A 17,652-nucleotide genomic window follows, 5' to 3' on the forward strand; every position below is an offset into this window, starting at 1 on the left:
TTACTTTCCTAAGTAAAAAATGCTTCTACATTTTCATTCTTCTGTCTTAAACTGTTATGCTCAAGCACTTTTAGTGTTACGAGTATTTAAATACCTACATGTTTGCTCTCATTGAGTTTCATAGCTGAGAGACTTGTCTAGAATTTTGAAAGCAGTTAGCACTGGAGCCATTGTACGAGTCTCCGACACCACCACTGGTTGTGCACAGACTCTGCTCCCCTAGCTCTGTGCATTTACCATCCTGCCCTCCGACTAAAGCGGGGGACAGGGAAGCCTTGCTTTCTCAAATGTGGACCCCTAAGGGACTTCACTGTTTCTTTCTGACTTAAGTAGGAAACCCTTTTGATTCCTCTCTAGAGGAACTGCTTTTTGCCTTCTAATGTGGGCATTTTGTATACAGGTAGTTCTTCTGTCCTGCTTTCACTAGAATGTAATCTCTGGTCCTCTAACAGCAGGGGTTTCTGTTTTGTACTCTATCACCAGTGACTGGTGTACATAGTAGGTGCTCAGTAAAATGTTTTACTGTGTAGATTTCTAAAATGTGCCATCTTGACAAGTTGCATGTGTGCCACACAGTCATAAATATACTGGATTGGGCTGGAAGTTTGCCTAGTAGAGTGCTTGCCTAGCATGCACGAAGACCTGGGTTCAATTCCTCAGTACCACATCCATAGAGAAAGCCAGAAGTGGTGTGGTGGCTCAAGTGGTAGGGTGCTGACCTTGAGAAAGCCCAAGGTCAATATTCAGGCCCTGAGTTCAGTCCCCAGGACTGGCCGAAAAAAAAAAAAGATACTGGATTATCTTGTTCTACCACAAAGATTTTTCTGCTCTTAGGTAATAAGCTTTCTGTGGCCCTCTGCCAGCCCCCCCCACCCCACTCCCCCACCACCCTGCTCAGGCAGCCGTTCCTTGGATTTGTCTAATTGCCTTTCTTGAACATACGTTGCTTCAGTCTTTCATCCTGCCCAGCTTGTACCCATTGTTTGGTTTGTTAGAAAAGGGAAGTGTAGACATATACATATCTGACCTAAGCCAATAAGAAGGTTTCATTAGAATGGGATTTACCTTAGCAACTGGCCATTTGTGTGGGGTTTACCCCTCCTGGGCTTAAGAGGTGAGATCTTATCTCAGACCGTGCTGCCCAGGAGATAGGAACCTGAGGATGCATCCTGTTTCATAAGAAGAAACAGATCCACGTGGAGTTTCAAAGGAGGCTCTGGAAGAAAGGCAGCCCTCAGCTCACGGAAGTTGCACTGCTTGGTTCTTGTGGCTGCAGGCTCTGCCGGTCTCCGCAGGACACCTTGTCTTGACTCAGCAGCCTGACCTTTGAGCTGTCTTGTCCCCAGCATCCAGGATGCTTGCACAGATAGGTCCCTGGGGGGATGTTGGCCTTTCCTGACCAGGAGGTACAGTCGGGGCCTGTGGTACTGCGCTGTGCCTGACATGCAGCCACGTGTTGGAGGTGGACTGAAGGAATTGCAGGGGTTCCGTGTCCATGGGGTCACAGGCCTGCTTTACTTCTCCAGCACTGCTCTTTTGGCACTGTAGGGTCCTGGTCTCCGGGAAGTGATTGCCTTCCTGTGTTTCCCTACGTCCCTTTCCACGCCATGCTGTGTTCCCAGCTTCTCTGCCTAGTGTGGTGTAGCATGCCCGTTCCCAGGTGATGGCCTGCTGGGCGAGGTGGAGATCTGGAGGATGGAGTGTCCGTTACTCACTGTGGAGTAAAGCCAGGGAATTTCTCTTCCCCGTTGTCTACTCTGACATCAGTTCTGTGTTCAGGGCTCTGGCTGTCAGTGATGAAGATGTGAGGGCCTGCTGATGGAGTGGCCCTTTGGAGGGCTCCCTAGGGAAAAGCCTGTGAAGCCAGGCCCCAGGGAGCTGGATTTCCCTGTCCAGGGACCCCCGCGCCCCTCCCCGCCATATTCTCATAGGTAGGGCTTCCCATCCGGGCTGGCACCGTCAGGGCTGTCCAGCACCACCGAGGTTATGTGCCTGGGGCAGGGGTGCGCTAGGCTCTAAAGTGGTGGATCTTCCTTCCTGTGGAGGGCAGTGAGGAGCCCAGGATCCCCTGGGGCCCACACAAGCAACAGCCTGGGAAGGACACAGGGAAGGTCAGTGCCCCAGAAACCTGGGGTGTTGTGGCAGAAAGGCGGTACAGGGGCCAGGAGTTTGGCCTAGTGGTAGAGTGCTTGCCTGGCTAGCATGCACAAAGGCCCAGGTTCAATTCCTCGGTACCACATACTTAGATAAAAGCCGGAAGTGGTGCTGAGGCTCAAGTGGTAGAGCTCTAGACTCAAGAAAGCCCAAGGACAGTGCTCAGGCCCTGAGCGCAAGCCCAGGACTGGCAAAAAAAAAAAAAGCAAGAAAGGTGGTACAGGAGGCAGCTGGCATCCAGGGCTACCTGTGGGGCGGCTGGCTTGCTATCCAGAGCTCTGCCACCTGTGGCTTGAGGTCTGTCAACCCCCTCCCCCCCAGCCATGGTGATTGGAGAGTCGTGGATGGGGTGATCCACTGTGTGTTTTGGCACAGTTCCACTTATTTCCATTCCAGTCCCAATGTCACCTTGCTTTACAAGCACGAGGGTACACTGTCCATGGCTTTTCATTCTGTGTGAATCAAGTCCACAAGCTTTTCCTGTTGTACAGGTCCTGAGATTTTCACCTAGTGTCCGGCCTTTCTGTGCATGCTGTCTCTGGGCCCAGCTTCCGGGCACGTACAGTTGAGGCTGCTGTGGGTGTCACCCAGGGTCAGTGCGGTGACTGTGGCTCGAGCTAGGCCTCAGCAGCTCTGCCCCCTGATGGGCACGGACCTCAGGTGCCAGCCCTTCCCATCTGTCCAGTGCCTTGGCCTCCCTAGAGGGGAGAGACCTTGGCTGAAGGAGAATACCTTCGTTTTAAGGCCCAATTCAGAGTTTCTAGGGAGGAAAGATGACCGGAGCGAGCTGCTCCGATTCCTCAGGGCTGGGAAGCTGTGTACCTTGTCGAGCTCTGGACCAAACCCCATTTCATCCTCACAACCACCTTGAGGAACGTGGATTTCCCCATTTCCGGTGGTCCTGAGGCTCCCCACACGGGGCTTGTGGACCACAGAAAAATCCCCAGCGAGTGACTCAGGGAGCCTTCTCTGCGTTGGTTTCTGAAGGAAAATGCCCCGAGGGTGATGGAAAGGCAGTTTGTCTGTTGCCAGGCAGAGCCCTGTGTGTCAGGGGCCATGGTGTGGCGGAGTAAGTAATCCAGGAAGTCATCCAGTTGCAAAGCTGAGCCTTAACCCCTCTCTGTCTGCAGTGCTCCACTGTGTCCTCACTCGGTGACTGGAACATGTCCTCACTTCTTGGCTAGCCTCGGGCTGGGAGCCATTTGAGCTCCCAGGGGCGAGAGGCAGCTGCTCATGCTGCAGGCGTCTCTGCAGGCGTCTGCCGAGGTCCTCTGTATTCGATGACACTGTGCAGGACCTGCAGAGGTCCAGTAGGAGCCACCTCTCGCCCCTGGCCATTGTCACCTAGGCTTAGCTCAGCTCCCCCCTCCTGGGCGGGCTCTCCTCAGGTGGGACAGCTGGGACAGCTGCTGGCAGGCCTCAGTCAAGGGAGAGTTAATCCTGGATTTGTTTATGGAATCACAAAGTAGCTGTCACATGATTTTAATCAAAACACCATCTCCCTGACAACAGTGATGTCAGTCTTGTTATTGCAGGAAGGAGCGGCTGCGAGGGACACTCAGTCTCCATGCTGAGCCCAGGTCTGGAGAGTCAAATCAAGTGAAGCATCCATAAATAATGGCTCAGACACTCACTGGAGGTTTACGGAATCCAGCCTCCTCTTCCTCTCCTGTCTGGACAGTTTGTTCTGTACAGATGTTGACCAGAGCCCAGTCTCTGTACTGGGACTCAGCTCAGACTTTTATCTTTTTTATCCCTTGCTCTCTCTGCCCTTGCTTTACCGCTTTCCCCCATTCTCCCCAAACTCAGTTCCAAGTCCCTGCTTGTGCCTCCTCTCTAGGACCTAGAACTTGCTGTTGATTTGGGGGGAGGGGGGCTGTTCTGCCCAAGCATCTGGCTTGTTCCTCGGATCAGGGGCTGGAAATGTGGTCTCTAGGTGCCAGGAGGAATTATGAGAAACTCCGTTGTGGATGCTTGAAGGGCCTAATCTTGGCCAGAAGACTTAGTGCTGTTGAACCCAGAAAGATAAGAGAAGGGGCCGTTCCAGCCAAGGCTGACAGCAGAGACCACCTCCAAAGATGCTTCATCCCTCTCCCCCCGAGACTCCAGCTGAGGGAATTGGGCCTCAAAGGCCACCCACAGGTCAGGCATAGCCTGGTCTCAGGTCCAACTGGAGCAGCGTCCCCAGGCTGTGGCCTTCTGTCTGTCCCTCTCTATGGGGACTTGAGCCTGCTCTGCAGATCAAGTGTTTGATCTAAGAGCTGGGGAACAAAAAGGCTTTCCAGGTGGGACATAGCTTCTTGATTATGCCGGGTGAGTCTGAACCCAACTCCAAAAATCCAGAAATCCTAGGGTGAATGTTTTATGCCCTAACCCGTAGCAAGAGGTCACATAGTAGGGCAGCTACCCTTAAAACTGAGGTGAGATTTCCTTGGCTCAAGAGTTGAAGCAAGACAAGAAGAATGGTACTTAAACACCATCAACAAGGGCAGTGAGTGGTCTGGGTGTTTTCACACTAGCACAGCACCATGCCAGGCTGTGCTGGACTTTCTGAGCCTGGAGCCGAGCCTGTCATTCTGCTCCCATCACCGCAGGAGATTCTGGGCCTTTATAAAGTGTTGCCTGGGTCACTGGCTGGGCTGGGAGCCACCCCAGGGCTTGTGACCTGGTGGATGTCCTGGCAGAGAAGGGACAGGCACCTCCCTCCGGGAGTACCTTCCTGGTGGAGTGTCTGCTCTGTCCAGCCTCCCTCTGTGCTGGCTTTTCATCCCTGAGGCCCTCCTGCCCACCCGCCCTTTGGCTCCCATTCTGCTGGCTAAACGTAGGCTTCTGGAAGGAACAAAGGCCGGACCCGTGGGTCCTCGCCAGGGGCAAGACTGAAGTGGGGCCTTTGCTTTAAGGAAGGACTTGGTGTTCCTTTCCCAGGCATCTCAGGCCCCATTAGTCCATCTTTGGGGAGTGAGGAGGAAAGACTGAGTCAGAAGCTTTCAGAGCCTGTCTGAGGAGGCGAGTGACTCAGTTCTCCCTCAGAGTCAGACTCTTTCTTTCATGCCTCATTGTCTCTGGGCCTGGATCTTCGCTCAGCCAGCTCAGGGGGCCTCCATGTAGTCGGTCTTCCTTTCCAGGTGCTGTGCTGGTGGTCACCTCTCTGTGCCCACTTCAGGACTGTCATTTGTCCTCAGGATCTGTGTTGAGGAGAGGCAGCAGTGCCCTCTGTGGGTGTCTGCGCTGTGTCCGGGGGTTCAGCTATCCAGGGTGGGCTGGGATAGCTGCAGCAAGAAGGCTATGGATGCCTCCCTGCTCCTGACCACGTGTGGCCTCGGTGATCTGCAGTCCTAGCTTTGTCCCTGTGGCACTTCTGAGTCTGAGGGCTTAGCCCTTTCAGTAGGGCCAAGCCTCGCGTCTGTCTTCTCAGGGACATTCCCTTGAGAGCTGCGTCTCCATGGCTGGGCGTCCAGGCAGAGCAGCTGGCTGCCTCTGCCCAGAACAGTTCCCAAGCTGTGGCTCCCTCGCACCTGGAGCTACCTAGGGAGAGGTGGACAGGTCAGGGTATCCTGGGCAGGGAGGAGCTCTGGGAGAATAGTCACTCACAGTCGTGGAGGCTGAGGCGGGGTTCTTCCCTAGGGGACCCCAGAACCATCTCCTCTAGGAATGGCCTCTCCTAGGCCAGCGTCTGGGGAAGGGGGTGGGGAGGAGAATCCAAAGGTTTCTTTGGGGGTCAAAAGGCGTCTGAGGCCTCCACTGAAGAGGCAGAAAGGAGCAGCTCCTCAGGCTGCTGCATCAGCATGGTGTCAGCGTGGGGACTGCCGGTGGTCACGCCTGTCCCTGAGCCAGGCCGAGCAGAGGACAAGCGGCTGGAATGCTGGCCGTGTGGTCTCTCACCCGTGTGGAGCTTTTGGCACACCAAAGTGAAGTGTGTGGCTTGCTTGCCTGCAGAACTGGCCAGCCCGTTTGTTCTGCCCATACTCTGGGCCACTGGGCTTGATTTTGGCAACACAGTGGGAAATTCAGTGGGAAAGGAGAAAGTTGGCAAAACACAGTGACAGTTTGTTGTGTGTGCTGGTTCTGTGCTCGAGCTCTGGATCTGTGTGCTGTCTCTTACCTTTTTTGAGCTCAAGGCTACAGGCACGCGCCCACCTGAGTCCCAGGTCATTTTTAGTGGTTAACTGGAGAAGAGTCTCACAGACTTTCCTGCCTAGACTGGCCTTCAACCATCATCCTCAGACCTCAGCCTCCTGAGTAGTTAGGATCACAGACATGAGCTGTCCAGGGCCCTGCTCGGAAATACTTTTTCTTTAAAAAAAGAAAAGAAAAGGGGCTGGAAGTTTGGCCTAGTGGTTAAAGTGCTTGCCTAGCATGCACGAAGACCCGGGTTCAATTCCTTGGTACCACATACATAGAAAAAAGCCGGAAGTGGTGCTGAGGCTCAAGTGGTAGAGCTCTAGCCTTGAGAAAGTCCAAGGACAGTGCTCAGGCCCTGAGCTCAAGCCCAGGACTGGCAAAAAAGAAAAAAAAAAGAAAAGAAAAGAAAAATCCCCAAAGGCTGCTGAGGGGCAGTGGACCCTCGGGAAGCCATGGTGGGCGCACTGTTTGCCTGGGTGGTGGAGAGGTTGGGGAGTATGGAGCCTACAGCAAGGCTCTGCTCTCTCTGCCCCACACTGCCTGCCTGTGTCTACCCACCCTGCAGCCCGCTGGCCGTTCCTCAGCCTGGGAACCGTCCCAGTTCTCTAACCTGGGCTCAGCAGAATGGTTTGAATGAAACCAAATCTCAGCTGAACTTGCTGCCAAAAAGCTGCTTAATCCCCCCTTCATGCTGGGTCTGGCCCTCAAGTAGAGCGGATGTGAGCAGCCAGGCACAGGAACCCGAGGGCATGGGGTTGGGTCCAAGGAGGCTGCCACAGGGACAGGCCAGGTGTGTGAGCGGAGTGAGCCTTCCCAGGTCCCAGGGAAGAGGCGCCAGGGTCACTGGGCAGGAGCGGGGAGCAGCGCTGCCCCAGCCCTACCTGTGCCCTGCAGCTGGCTGGCTGGAGGGAGCTGGGCAGGATCCACGAGTGCTCTCTTCTCCTCTTGCAAGCTCAGGCTACCTGGCCAAGAGGCCCAGTGGGGCCTGTCCTCGTGTGAGCTGTGGTTAGCAGTGCTCGCGTCAGCGATCTGCTGCAGCTCGCGTGTTCTCGGGTGATCCAGAGCAAGGTGTTATTTACCCTGCTGACGTCAATGAGAACATCTTATCCACTGTGCTTTCTTGTAGTCAGTGTGGGCCAGCGCACAGAGAACACAGGGCCTTCCGCAGCATTAAACTTCTACCCAAGGCCCGATCCTTAGCAGCCTGACATACCACCCAGGCTCTTAGAAAAACAAGTTTTTATTTTAATTCGAGAGGGCTGGAAACATAAAAACAGTACATTTTCCTCGCAGAAAATTACCTCATTTAAATTACTATTTGGTACAAACATCGTTTATTAAACTGTATTGGATACCATTTTCTAACATTGAGTGACACGTTTCACCTTTATTCATTTTCACATTGGAGCTATTATGATTTGTACTCAAAACACCAAAGCTGTTGAATTCACCAGTTTTTTTTTGTCATTAAAAAAAAAGCACAGAGAAAAGAACTGCAATTAGATAACGTTTCTCAGAAGTGACTCTCACAGATGAGACCTCCAGTGAGACCTTCCCCCCACCAATCCTACAAAGTGCAATAATCTCCAATCCTCATCATTTTTATTTCTTAGATTGCAGCCCTCAAACATTAGCCAGCCTCCTTTTCTCTTTTTCCTTTCAGGCAGTGATGAAGGCAGATTCTTATTTTATTTTTTGGTCCTGGAGCTTGACCTGCTCTTGAGCTTCTTTTACTCAAGGCTAGTGTTCTATCACTTGAGCCACAGTTTGTCGCAGCCCCCTGAGTAACTAAGATTATAGGCATGAGCCTGGTGTGTGGGGAGGTCTGAGCACTTGTTTCCTTGACCAAGTAAATCTTGAACGGACAGACACCACACAGTCAGAGGCACGTCCCAGGTAACTGCATCTACTATGGTCACATCATTCCCTCTGGGGTCATATTGTTCCAGGAAATTCTCATATACCAAAGCTTCTCTCTATGCACCTACTTTGGCTCTGACAAGAGATAGGGTCAGAGGCTCTCTGAGCGGCTTCCACAGTGGGGTTGGGTCTGTGGACCTGCCTGATGTGGTGGCTGTGTGCCATGTAGCCCGTCCTCTCATACCTCTGAAGGAAATCACTGTGTAACTTGCAACCAGAAAACACCGGATGGGAACCTAAACTAGATTACTGGACAGGCGGAAAGACAATCTGTTTTTTGGGTCTGAATCTCCCTCAACCTCTCGAGTGCAGGGCCACTCAGACAGCTGCTGTGGAGGCCTGAGGGCCGCCCTTCCCTGCAGGCTGCACAGCTGTTGGTTGGAAGGTGCAGCTGAGCGGACAGCGGCCGTTCTTCTAGTACCTGGCCACAAAGGGGGCTTTGCTGATACAGCTGTTTGCTTATGGAAAGAGCCAGGTGTACTGAACAAGATACATGGGACCCAAAGCCAGAGGCCAGTCACCCGGTGTTTTTCCTGGCTTTTCTGCTCCAAGCTCTGTGCCCTCAGCGGAGTCACTGACACATTCCTGAGGGAACCTTGCTTTCCTCCATGAAAGATAAGGACAGCACCTCCTCCTCGGATGCCACACAACTGTTGTGAGGATTACCAGCGATTAGGTGTGAAAGCGCTTGCTAAGTTAATGTAAAAATAGAAGCTCCTGCTCCTTTTGGGTGGACAAGCCAAGTATCTGGGCAGAAACCGTGAAAACTATCTTGTAAAGTCCCTGGGTAGCTGCGTTTCTCAGTCTGTGTAATAGTATGTGCTTGAAGCGGCCCAATGTGTTGAAATCACCCAGGTAAGGCATGGACAGAAGATAGTGGTGTGTAGGATGGCTGAGAGCCTCCTAGAATCAGTTAGGCTGCGTTAACTAGGAAGAAATCATTTTAAAATAACGAAAAACAGTTCTTTGAGAGGTGATGGGAGATTAGAGATGCCAGGGCCAAAAGAGGCTTTGGAAGGCCACTGTGTGGCCCACACCTCACCCAAGGAGGTCCTCCTGGGACCGATCAGGAGCTCTGGTGTACCAGGCTGTGAGGTGTACTGTGCAGTTCAGAAATGGAGGCAGATGTGTCTGCTCTTGCATTTCACAAATTACTCAGAAGATAAGTTCTGTCAAAGACAGAACAAAACAAAACAAAACTGCAACCAAATGACCAAAGGCCCGAGCTCTAGCTTACTTCACTACCCGTCCTTGACATTTGCCCTTTGATGTGCAGAGGCACATGGAGGCGGAGCAGCTGAGGAGGCAGTGAACAAATGCATCTCAGGTTGGCAGTGGGCTTGGCACCTGTTCCCGGCACCAGCGACAGTACTGCTGGCTTGAAAGAGGAGGATGTGACCGAGTTATCTGGAGTAGGAATTTGCTGTAAGCCAGGAGGATATTAAGTGTCACTGTTGATACAGATGTTAAATTTAACTGAGGGCAGAAAAACTCGAGTGTGGTATCTGCCAGCCTGAGGCCTGCACAGGCACAGCACACCTCCTTAGGTTCCTGGATGCTTGGCTGCCTGCACACCCAGGGGTCCTCGACCACAAGGCCATTGGAAGCTGCTACGTTCCACTTTCCAGCTCTTTACCAAGCCCCCCTCTCCTGGGAACACACCTGTCCCCCCAGTTCCTTTCATCAGGGTGGGGGGGGGGTTCCGACTTGCCCAGCACACGGGCGAGGGGAAGTGGCCGCTGGGGTGGGCAGAGCAGGGCACGGTGGAGGTCAGGAGGCAGCCTGAGTGCAGGGGCTCTGGCTCCATCTCCCTGCCACGGGGACACAGTATAGTGGGCTAGACTGGAAGGAAGAGGGCTGAGCAGAAGAGGGGCTTTTGCTCAGATCAGCTGAGTCCTGCTGCCGTACCTCTAGCCCTCCTGGGGTCCCGTGGTCTCTCATGGGTGGAGGCACTGAGCTGGCACGGACAGCAGTCCCATTCCCTGTGCGGGGCTGGGCTGGCAGGCAGCGCCTTGGCAGCACTGCCCGGCTCTGCTTGCCTTGCAGGGAGCAGCACATGAGCTGCGTGTGAATACTGGGGGCTCACTTGCCCAGCTGGGGACCGCGCGCTGACCGCGGAGAGTATTTAATACCCCTGGACTGACACCAAACAAACAAAACCAACCCAAATGAAAAGTCCCACACGTATTGCACTTTTTGCTGAATTACATGTTTACCTCACAGTTCGTGTCATCGAAGTGTTTTCGGGGAGGCTGTGCTACACACACCCGTCATCTAGCTGTGTGCAGGTTGCCCAGGGCAACTGACTGGCGGGCAGGTCGGTGTTCCAAAGCCTCCCCTCACAGGCGGGCTCAGCCGCTGGCCTCAGCCTTAGAGCGCTGCACGCGTCTCCGGAGCTTCCCTGCACTCTGCCGGCAATGCAGTGGTGGTGGGACTCAGTGAGTCTGCTTGAAGTGGGCGCAGGCGCTGGTGGAGGGATTGCGGCAGGAAGGGTCTGAGCTCTTCTCTCGGTGATGGTCACACCAGGGCGCTGTGGAGCTGTTCTGGGAGACTGCTTAGGTCTCCCGGGCTCTGTGGGGGGCAGGCGTGGATGGCCCTGTGGGGCCCGCGCCTGCGTTCCTGCAGTCCTGAGCTGGGGGTGTGAAGGCGGGTTCACTTCCTCTATGGCACTTCTGCAGGGCGGTTCCGGAGAGCCTCCTCCTTAGGCTAAACAAATCAAGGCTGGTTTATAACTGCTTACTTCGCAAAGACTTAGATCAAAGATCTCAATGAAACGACCTCTCAAGTGAAGGGAGGGTCTAGAGCTCACGAAATCATCCGTCTTAAGCATGAGGAGGAATAAACAACCCACGAAAGGGACAAAATTCATTTTTTCTGGATTTTCCTTGTCATGAAATCACAAAACGGACCGTCTCTCCTGCTACCCTTTCCTGTTGCCATCCAGAGCCCAACTCCACGCAGGATGCCTTTGTGACGCAGCCTGGCACCAGTGGGGAGCCCCTGGAGGCGAGGCAGTCTCTGGCCAGCCACCAGGCTGCTAGAGTCACCAGCATTGGCAGGGGCTGGCATGGGGCCAGGCTCAGGAGACTTCCCACGCTCCCCTCCCTGCCTGGACACTTACTACCAAGAGGAAAGGCAACTGAAAGGTGTTTCTAGATGCAGCATCAGTGTGTAGTATCTGTCTTCTTGTGCTTTAAGGAAGATGCTTGTTTTAAACGCATTCATCTGCTGATAGGACAAGCCACTCTAAAGGACAGAAATTATAGGTGTTTATAAATGATACTGAAATTGTAACGCTGGATGTCAGTGTGAAAACACCACCTTACCCATTCTGACTAGGCACAGCATTAATTAGCTCAAGCATCCATTTTTCACTTACTTTGATGACTGAATCATAAGGGTTGCATTTTTCTACTAAAAGTGTGTGGCAGATTGATCTGCTTAAATGGTTAACACATCTGTGGCTCTGAATATTGCTGTAATACTTGAAAATACTTTAAAACTTAAGAAGTAACTTCTTTGGATTTAGCATGGACAGAAGTAAAAACCTGGTTTCTATGGAAGAAAAGGACTTAAAGCGTGATGGGAGAAAGACACCGTCACACCCTGTGCACACACACTCATCATTTTGTGTCCTTAAAATTCCTAAGCCCTACAGGAAACTGTCCAAATCCACAATAACACATGAAGTGCCAGCCACGTAAGTTGTGAAGTCACAGGAGTTTCTGCCCTGGAGGAAGGACAGGAGGTCTGGGTCTCTGCAGAGCCTGCATGGGAAGAGCCTGGCTTCCTGGTTCAGGCCTGGAGCCCCCAGTTCCCTCTTTCCACCCCGTTCCCCGCCTCGGCTGCCTGGCCTCCTGTTCTGCGGCCAGGAGCTTGTGATGCTTAGTAACAGGGGCCATGTCTGAAGAGTTGTGCTGCCTGCTCCCGGAGGGACACAATTTCAGATTTCTGAGGTCTCAGCTTTTAATTTAGGGCTCCCCGAAACAGAGCTTATCCTCTTCTGTTTTTCCATGGTTTGGGGAATAACCCGCATCCTCCTCTAAGAACTTATCATTCAACAATAAAACATAACTTAACTGCCTGTGCATCAAATCCATATATTCTTCATTTGCCTTGAAGCCATACGTTGTTGCTTGGCATCTACAGCCTTCTTGTTTTGCCCTATATATATTTATGCAACATACATTTTTTCTGTTTTTCACCAGGTTTCCTTTGATAGGGAATGTGTAATTCTGCATAAAACTTATATCTAAATGTTGTTGACTTAAGTAAATGTGTTGGTGCCCCCGCCCCCTCGCTAGTGCTGCTTTACCTAAGGGCGTGTGCTTCAGCTTACAACTCTGTTCCAGCATTTGCCACAGAAGAAGATTCTGTGGTGGGACAGAGCCAGGAGGAAGAACATCCACCCAAGCCTTCTGATTCCAGTTGGGTGACTTGATTGTTCGCCATTAGGAAAAGGGCAAGAAAATAAGCTTTAGATTTAAAAGGATGGAATAAAAACAGAAGGACACAGTCTGCTTGCATTAGAGCCACCTCACTTCCTGTGCTTAGATTAATTCACCAAGACATACCCATTGTGTTGTGGATCCACAGCATCTAGCATCTCACAATCAAAAAGTCCAGGTAGGTCAGAGAGGGCCAGAGGGTCGTAGCTGGAAGGGGCGTCCTGCAGTCCTGAGCTCCTGGGGCAGTCTGGGCCGGAGAGGCCGCTCTGCTGGGCTCCATCCACAGGATACTGACAGGGAGGGGGATAGTCTGGCGCAGAGGAAGTGGCACTTGGCAGGTCACAAGTCTGATAGGAGAACGTTAAGGGGGCTGGGGCAGTTCCTGGCTGCGGAGGCGGCGGCGGAGGTGGCGGGAGTGGAGGCTGCTGCTGTTGCTGCAGTTGTGTGGGCAGTGGAGGGAGAGCCCGGGGGCCAGGCGCGGAGGGCAGGGGCTGCAGCTGCATCTCCTGGTACTGGCTGAGAAAAGCGCTGTACTGCATCTGTTCAGAAGAGGGCTCCAGGACTGGGCTCAAGGACTGGCTCAGGCTGAATGGAGGGGGCTGCTGGGACGGTGCTGGGGTCTCCTGGTGGGGAAGGGGCAGCTGCTGACTCGGCTGAGGGTAGGAGCTCTCTGCTATCTGCATCTGATTAAAATACGCCTGTAGCTGAGACTGCTTCTGGAGGAAAAGTCGCTTCTGCTGGAGCCTAAATTGGTAACACCAAAGGAAAACATTTGAGATATTATTCTAAGTAAAGGCCATTCCAATTCACGAGCAGTCACTAGCTTCAGAATCCCTTCTTTGTTTGAGACAAGGTCCTACTATGTAGCCCAGGCTGCTCGAGAACTCTTTGCCCTTCTGCTTCAGCCTCTAGGTAGGTGTGTAGCCCTCCATTTCTCTCTCCCATGCAAGGAGAAGATGTATGGCTAGGAGATCACCATGCTGTGTTTCTGAAGCGTAAGCTCCTTTTTTTTTTTTTTGCCAGTCATGGGCTTGAGCTCAGGGCCTGAGCACTGTCCTTGGACTTTCTCAAGGTTAGAGCTCTACCACTTGAGCCTCAGCACCACTTCCGGCTTTTTTCTATGTATGTGGTACCGAGGAATCGAACCCGGGTCTTCATGCATGCTAGGCAAGCACTTTAACCACTAGGCCAAACTCCCGGCCCGTAAGCTCATTTTTTTGCCCTGCATTTGGACTAATCCCTCACTGAGCATGAATGCACTTTTCCCCCCAGACGTGTGTGCATGTGTGTGTGTAGGCGCATGTATAGTGTTTGTTTTTGCTAGTTCTGGGGCTTAAACTCAGGGCCTAATAAGGACGGTTCCTGAGCTTCTTTTGCTCAAGGCTAGCACTCTACCACTTGAGCCACAGTGCCACTTTCGGACTTTTCTGTTTATGTGGTACTGAGGAAGCAAACCCAGGGCTTCATACATGCTAGGCAAGCACTCCACCACTAAGCCACATTCCCAGCCGGGCTATGTATATAATTTAGATAGACATTGCTCTCTTCATGTGCTCTCCCTACTACTTTCATTGGAATTCCTCCTCACCACCTTCCTAGATGGCTACAGTGTATTTTCTCTTAAGAGACTAGAGTTGTCTTCCTGAGGGGAGGCTGACTTCTCATCCTGACTGGCTAGAGGGGCTGTAGCATAGCCCTTGGCCTCTGTGGTGACTGTAGATGGATGGAGCACAGCATTTCTACCTTGGCCAAGCTGCTAGGCCAACAGCAAAACAGGAGGCCTCAGTGTGACCCGCACGAAGTGCTTTAGGCCATAGATTCTGAAAGCCTACGTCTAGTCATACCCCAGAGGGAAATGCTAGGAGGAAAGGAAAACACCGTGCACTTGGGCGCTGCTGTTGTCTGAAAGGCTCAAACTCCAGGAATGCTGGAACAGCCTCAGCCATGTTCTTAGCAGAGACAATCGTGAATGGAAAAGGACACATAGCCAGCATTCTTCAGGCAGTCCTCAAAGTGACTCCTCGGGCCAAGGAGCCTCTCACCTGTGTTCCTGCAGCTGCTGTTCTAGACTCCGAGGTGGCTCTTTACAATAAAGCTGACAGGTGTTCTGGGCCTTTGACAGAAGACTGGGCTTCTGGAAGGGCAGAGAAGCATCATAATTATGATTGCATGCTGTCGCTTGGGATGCAGTCATCACACTACTCCTGCCTGGAGGGTGGTGCAAGTGTGGGCTCACATCTCTACGGGGAGAAGGGACTGACCTCTGCTCCCTGAGACCCCACAGGAGCATGGGTCAGCAGGCCAGTTTGCTCAGAGAGGACCTACTTGTTTTCCATTTTCCAAAGTACTCTAGGATTTAGAGGTTCATGGAGAACCATGAGAAAAGCAGACTGACATCATGATAGCCTCACCATCTGCTGAATGATTCATTCTTAATGCAGTTGATATTTGATCATTTCTTAAGATTTTTATGCACCATTGTAGACATCCCATGTTAACATTGTGTAGACTTGGGATTTCCGTTGTACTTATTATTCACTAAGAAAGATCAAATCAAAACGAAGCAGCCAAGTCTCCTTTACCTATCACTCAGCAGCAGGTGCCTAAGGACCCATCAACATGCAGCAGAAAGCAAAGTCTGAACATGTTCTTAGAAACTGCAAGTGCAGCCAGACCTACCAGCCTCTGTGAAATAAAGCAGCTACCCTAAGTAGACACCAGCCAAACAGGTTTGCGCTTTGCTCAAAGGAAGATTCTGGGTGAATGACAAGAAGAAAGCTCCCACCTGGAGTCGATGCTGAAGATACTGACTTTCCAGGCTTTGCCGTGGGGAGAGCTGAGCATGCACGCCAGCAGGGAGCGTGGAGACACTTTCCTGCTGTTGAGAAACTTCCTCCTGAGAAGCAAGATGGTGGAAATTCTCAGTCTGCCATGCAGAGAGAAGGTTCAGCTCTTAATTTAAACATCCTTGCCAAATAACCACGAGGAATGTCATCTCTGTGGGACACGTGCTCTATATTTCTGTGCAGGCAGACCTTTGCAGGATGCTTCCTTCTTGCAGAGAACTTCCAGCTGCATTACCTGCAGTCCTCTCATGACCTAGTCTGTATTCTCTGAGGACCTCAAATACAATGACGTTTCAGAGGTACTGCTAGCAGGCTCCAAATTATATTCACTGGGTGAACAGTTGCCTTTATTATTTCACAAATAAACTATCAATTTAATAACGAGGTGACATTACATCACAAGCAGTGGCAAGCGTCTTCCGCGGGTGATGTGACTCCTCCTATGCATGGGTGGTGGTGGGAGTCTATGCGATCCTACATGAGTGGGCATGTGCATTCTGCCCCGTGTGTGAAGTCTAGCTTGAGGGAAGCCTCCCAGGGTGCTGGCCACCTACGTCAATGCAGTGGCCAGGAAAATACTCCCTGCTTCTGGGCAACCAGCCTCAGAAGTGGCGGGAAGGGCCTGGCACTCACCTGAGGGCAACTCGCAAGATCCTGGAGCTGAGGAGCAGCTGGGGCCAGGCTGGGATCAGCGTCTGAGCCCATCTGTTCATAGAGCAACTGCACTTTGTTTAACTCCAGAATTCCTTTGGTTCTGGCCAGATTCTGAAGATGTTGTCTAAATGCTACAATTCCTAAAATAAAGTACAAGGAACAAAGTGTTGGTAAAACCCAAGGCGTTTCAGCGCGCACGCGCACAGCATCGCAGCAGCACCCCATCACTGCTCAGACTGCAGTTGAAAGCCGGGGAGGCAGCACTCGCCTTGCGTGAGGGAGGTGTCGGACGCCCTGCGGCCCTCTCGGAAGCTCACAGGGGACCTGTTGTGTGCTTCACGTTTCTGGGAGCTCAGAGCCTGCATGGTTGGGTTGGTAGGTCGCAGGCTGACGAAAGGAGACGTCATACGGGGTGAGGGCTGATTGGCTAACATGATGTCCTTCAGGGAAGGACTGTCCTCCAGGAAGTTGAGGTCTCTCTGAGTAGACCCCATGTCATACTCGGAGTCCACACTGTCAAGGGAGGGGTTGTCATTCATGGAGAAAAGTTTCCCTTCAAGAGAAAACAGGATAGATATGACCAACAGCAACAACATTTTTGAACACAGGAGACAATGTATGGTGAGTTTTAGTCTCAAAAGCAACGGCGTCAAGAGGCCGAGGCAGGAAAAGCCTTCGAGCCTACAAGTTTGAGATTCTCCTGGGAGGCATCACAAAATAAGCACAGTGAAGAACAAAAACCTTCTCAGGGCCGCTGCTCTGCGGGTGGAGTGCCTGCTTAGCACACACAGGCCCTCGGTTCAATCCCCAGCACTGCGAACAAACCAATTCCATCTTTTCAGAACCCATGAATAGGGCAATTTAAACTTAGTGGGGAAAGCCCCCCAGAAGCTGTGCCTCTAAGTAGCTGTCCTAAGAAGCCAGAGACTGATGAAGTGACACAGCCAACTCAACATCTCGTCTCCATCTTGGCTGGCTGCTGAGAGGCAGAGGCCTAGTCTGCATGCCTGCTGCATGGGCTGTGAGGCCGGGTGACTGCACTCTAGGCCTTGGCTGCTATCGTTACTCACTGCTTCTACTGCTATACTTGGTGACTGCAAGATGAAAGGCCACAGTGAAGATTAGCCCAGTGCTTCTGGACGTTATACCTGGCCCAGGCATCATGAGCAGCGGGTCGGTCACTTCTGACAGGGTGTGCCGCCGCTGGCCGCTGCGTGTGGCCTGGAAAGCTTCAAAGGCATGGCGAGGGTCTTCCTCAGCCTCGCCTTCCGTCTCTAGACCTTCATCTATGGAGGTCTCCATCACACTGCTGGGCAGGGACTGGCACCCCTTCCTCACCAGGACAGGCGGCACGGGGTCAAGCAGACAGCCATTTACCTGGAGATCACACAGTGAGCAAACTGTTAGTGGGGCTCTGAGGAGTCCTCAGAAAACCTCCAGGGGGACAGGTGCCAAGACGTGTGGAAACCAGAAATTAAGCCACCTATTAAAAGTGCCACTACATGTTT

At 52.3% G+C, this 17,652-nt stretch overlaps 1 protein-coding gene across 4 annotated transcripts in view; it reads right to left on the reverse strand.

Annotated features, from left to right (window-relative positions):
- Nucleotides 1-8,082: 8,082 nt before the first annotated feature.
- Sik2 (salt inducible kinase 2) overlaps nt 8,083-17,652 on the reverse strand; it is a 91,149-nt gene continuing 81,579 nt past the window's right edge. For 2 of the 4 annotated variants that reach the window (XM_090319535.1, XM_090319533.1), the window contains exons 10-16: nt 17,293-17,521; nt 16,413-16,697; nt 16,124-16,284; nt 15,430-15,540; nt 14,687-14,778; nt 12,771-13,388; nt 8,083-10,902 (exon numbers count right to left, since the gene is read on the reverse strand). In XM_090319535.1, coding sequence (XP_090175661.1) covers nt 10,752-10,902; nt 12,771-13,388; nt 14,687-14,778; nt 15,430-15,540; nt 16,124-16,284; nt 16,413-16,697; nt 17,293-17,521 — 1,647 coding nt within the window. In that variant the 3' untranslated portion in view covers nt 8,083-10,751. Of the gene's footprint in view, nt 11,443-12,770; nt 13,389-14,686; nt 14,779-15,429; nt 15,541-16,123; nt 16,285-16,412; nt 16,698-17,292; nt 17,522-17,652 lie in introns of all 4 variants that reach the window. The other 2 variants (XR_016532815.1, XM_090319534.1) reach the window with 2 other exon arrangements.

The sequence above is a fragment of the Megascapheus bottae genome, chromosome 27, assembly GCF_031878675.1.
Source record: "Megascapheus bottae isolate mThoBot1 chromosome 27, mThoBot2.hap1, whole genome shotgun sequence".
NCBI classification, from domain to species: domain Eukaryota; kingdom Metazoa; phylum Chordata; class Mammalia; order Rodentia; family Geomyidae; genus Megascapheus; species Megascapheus bottae.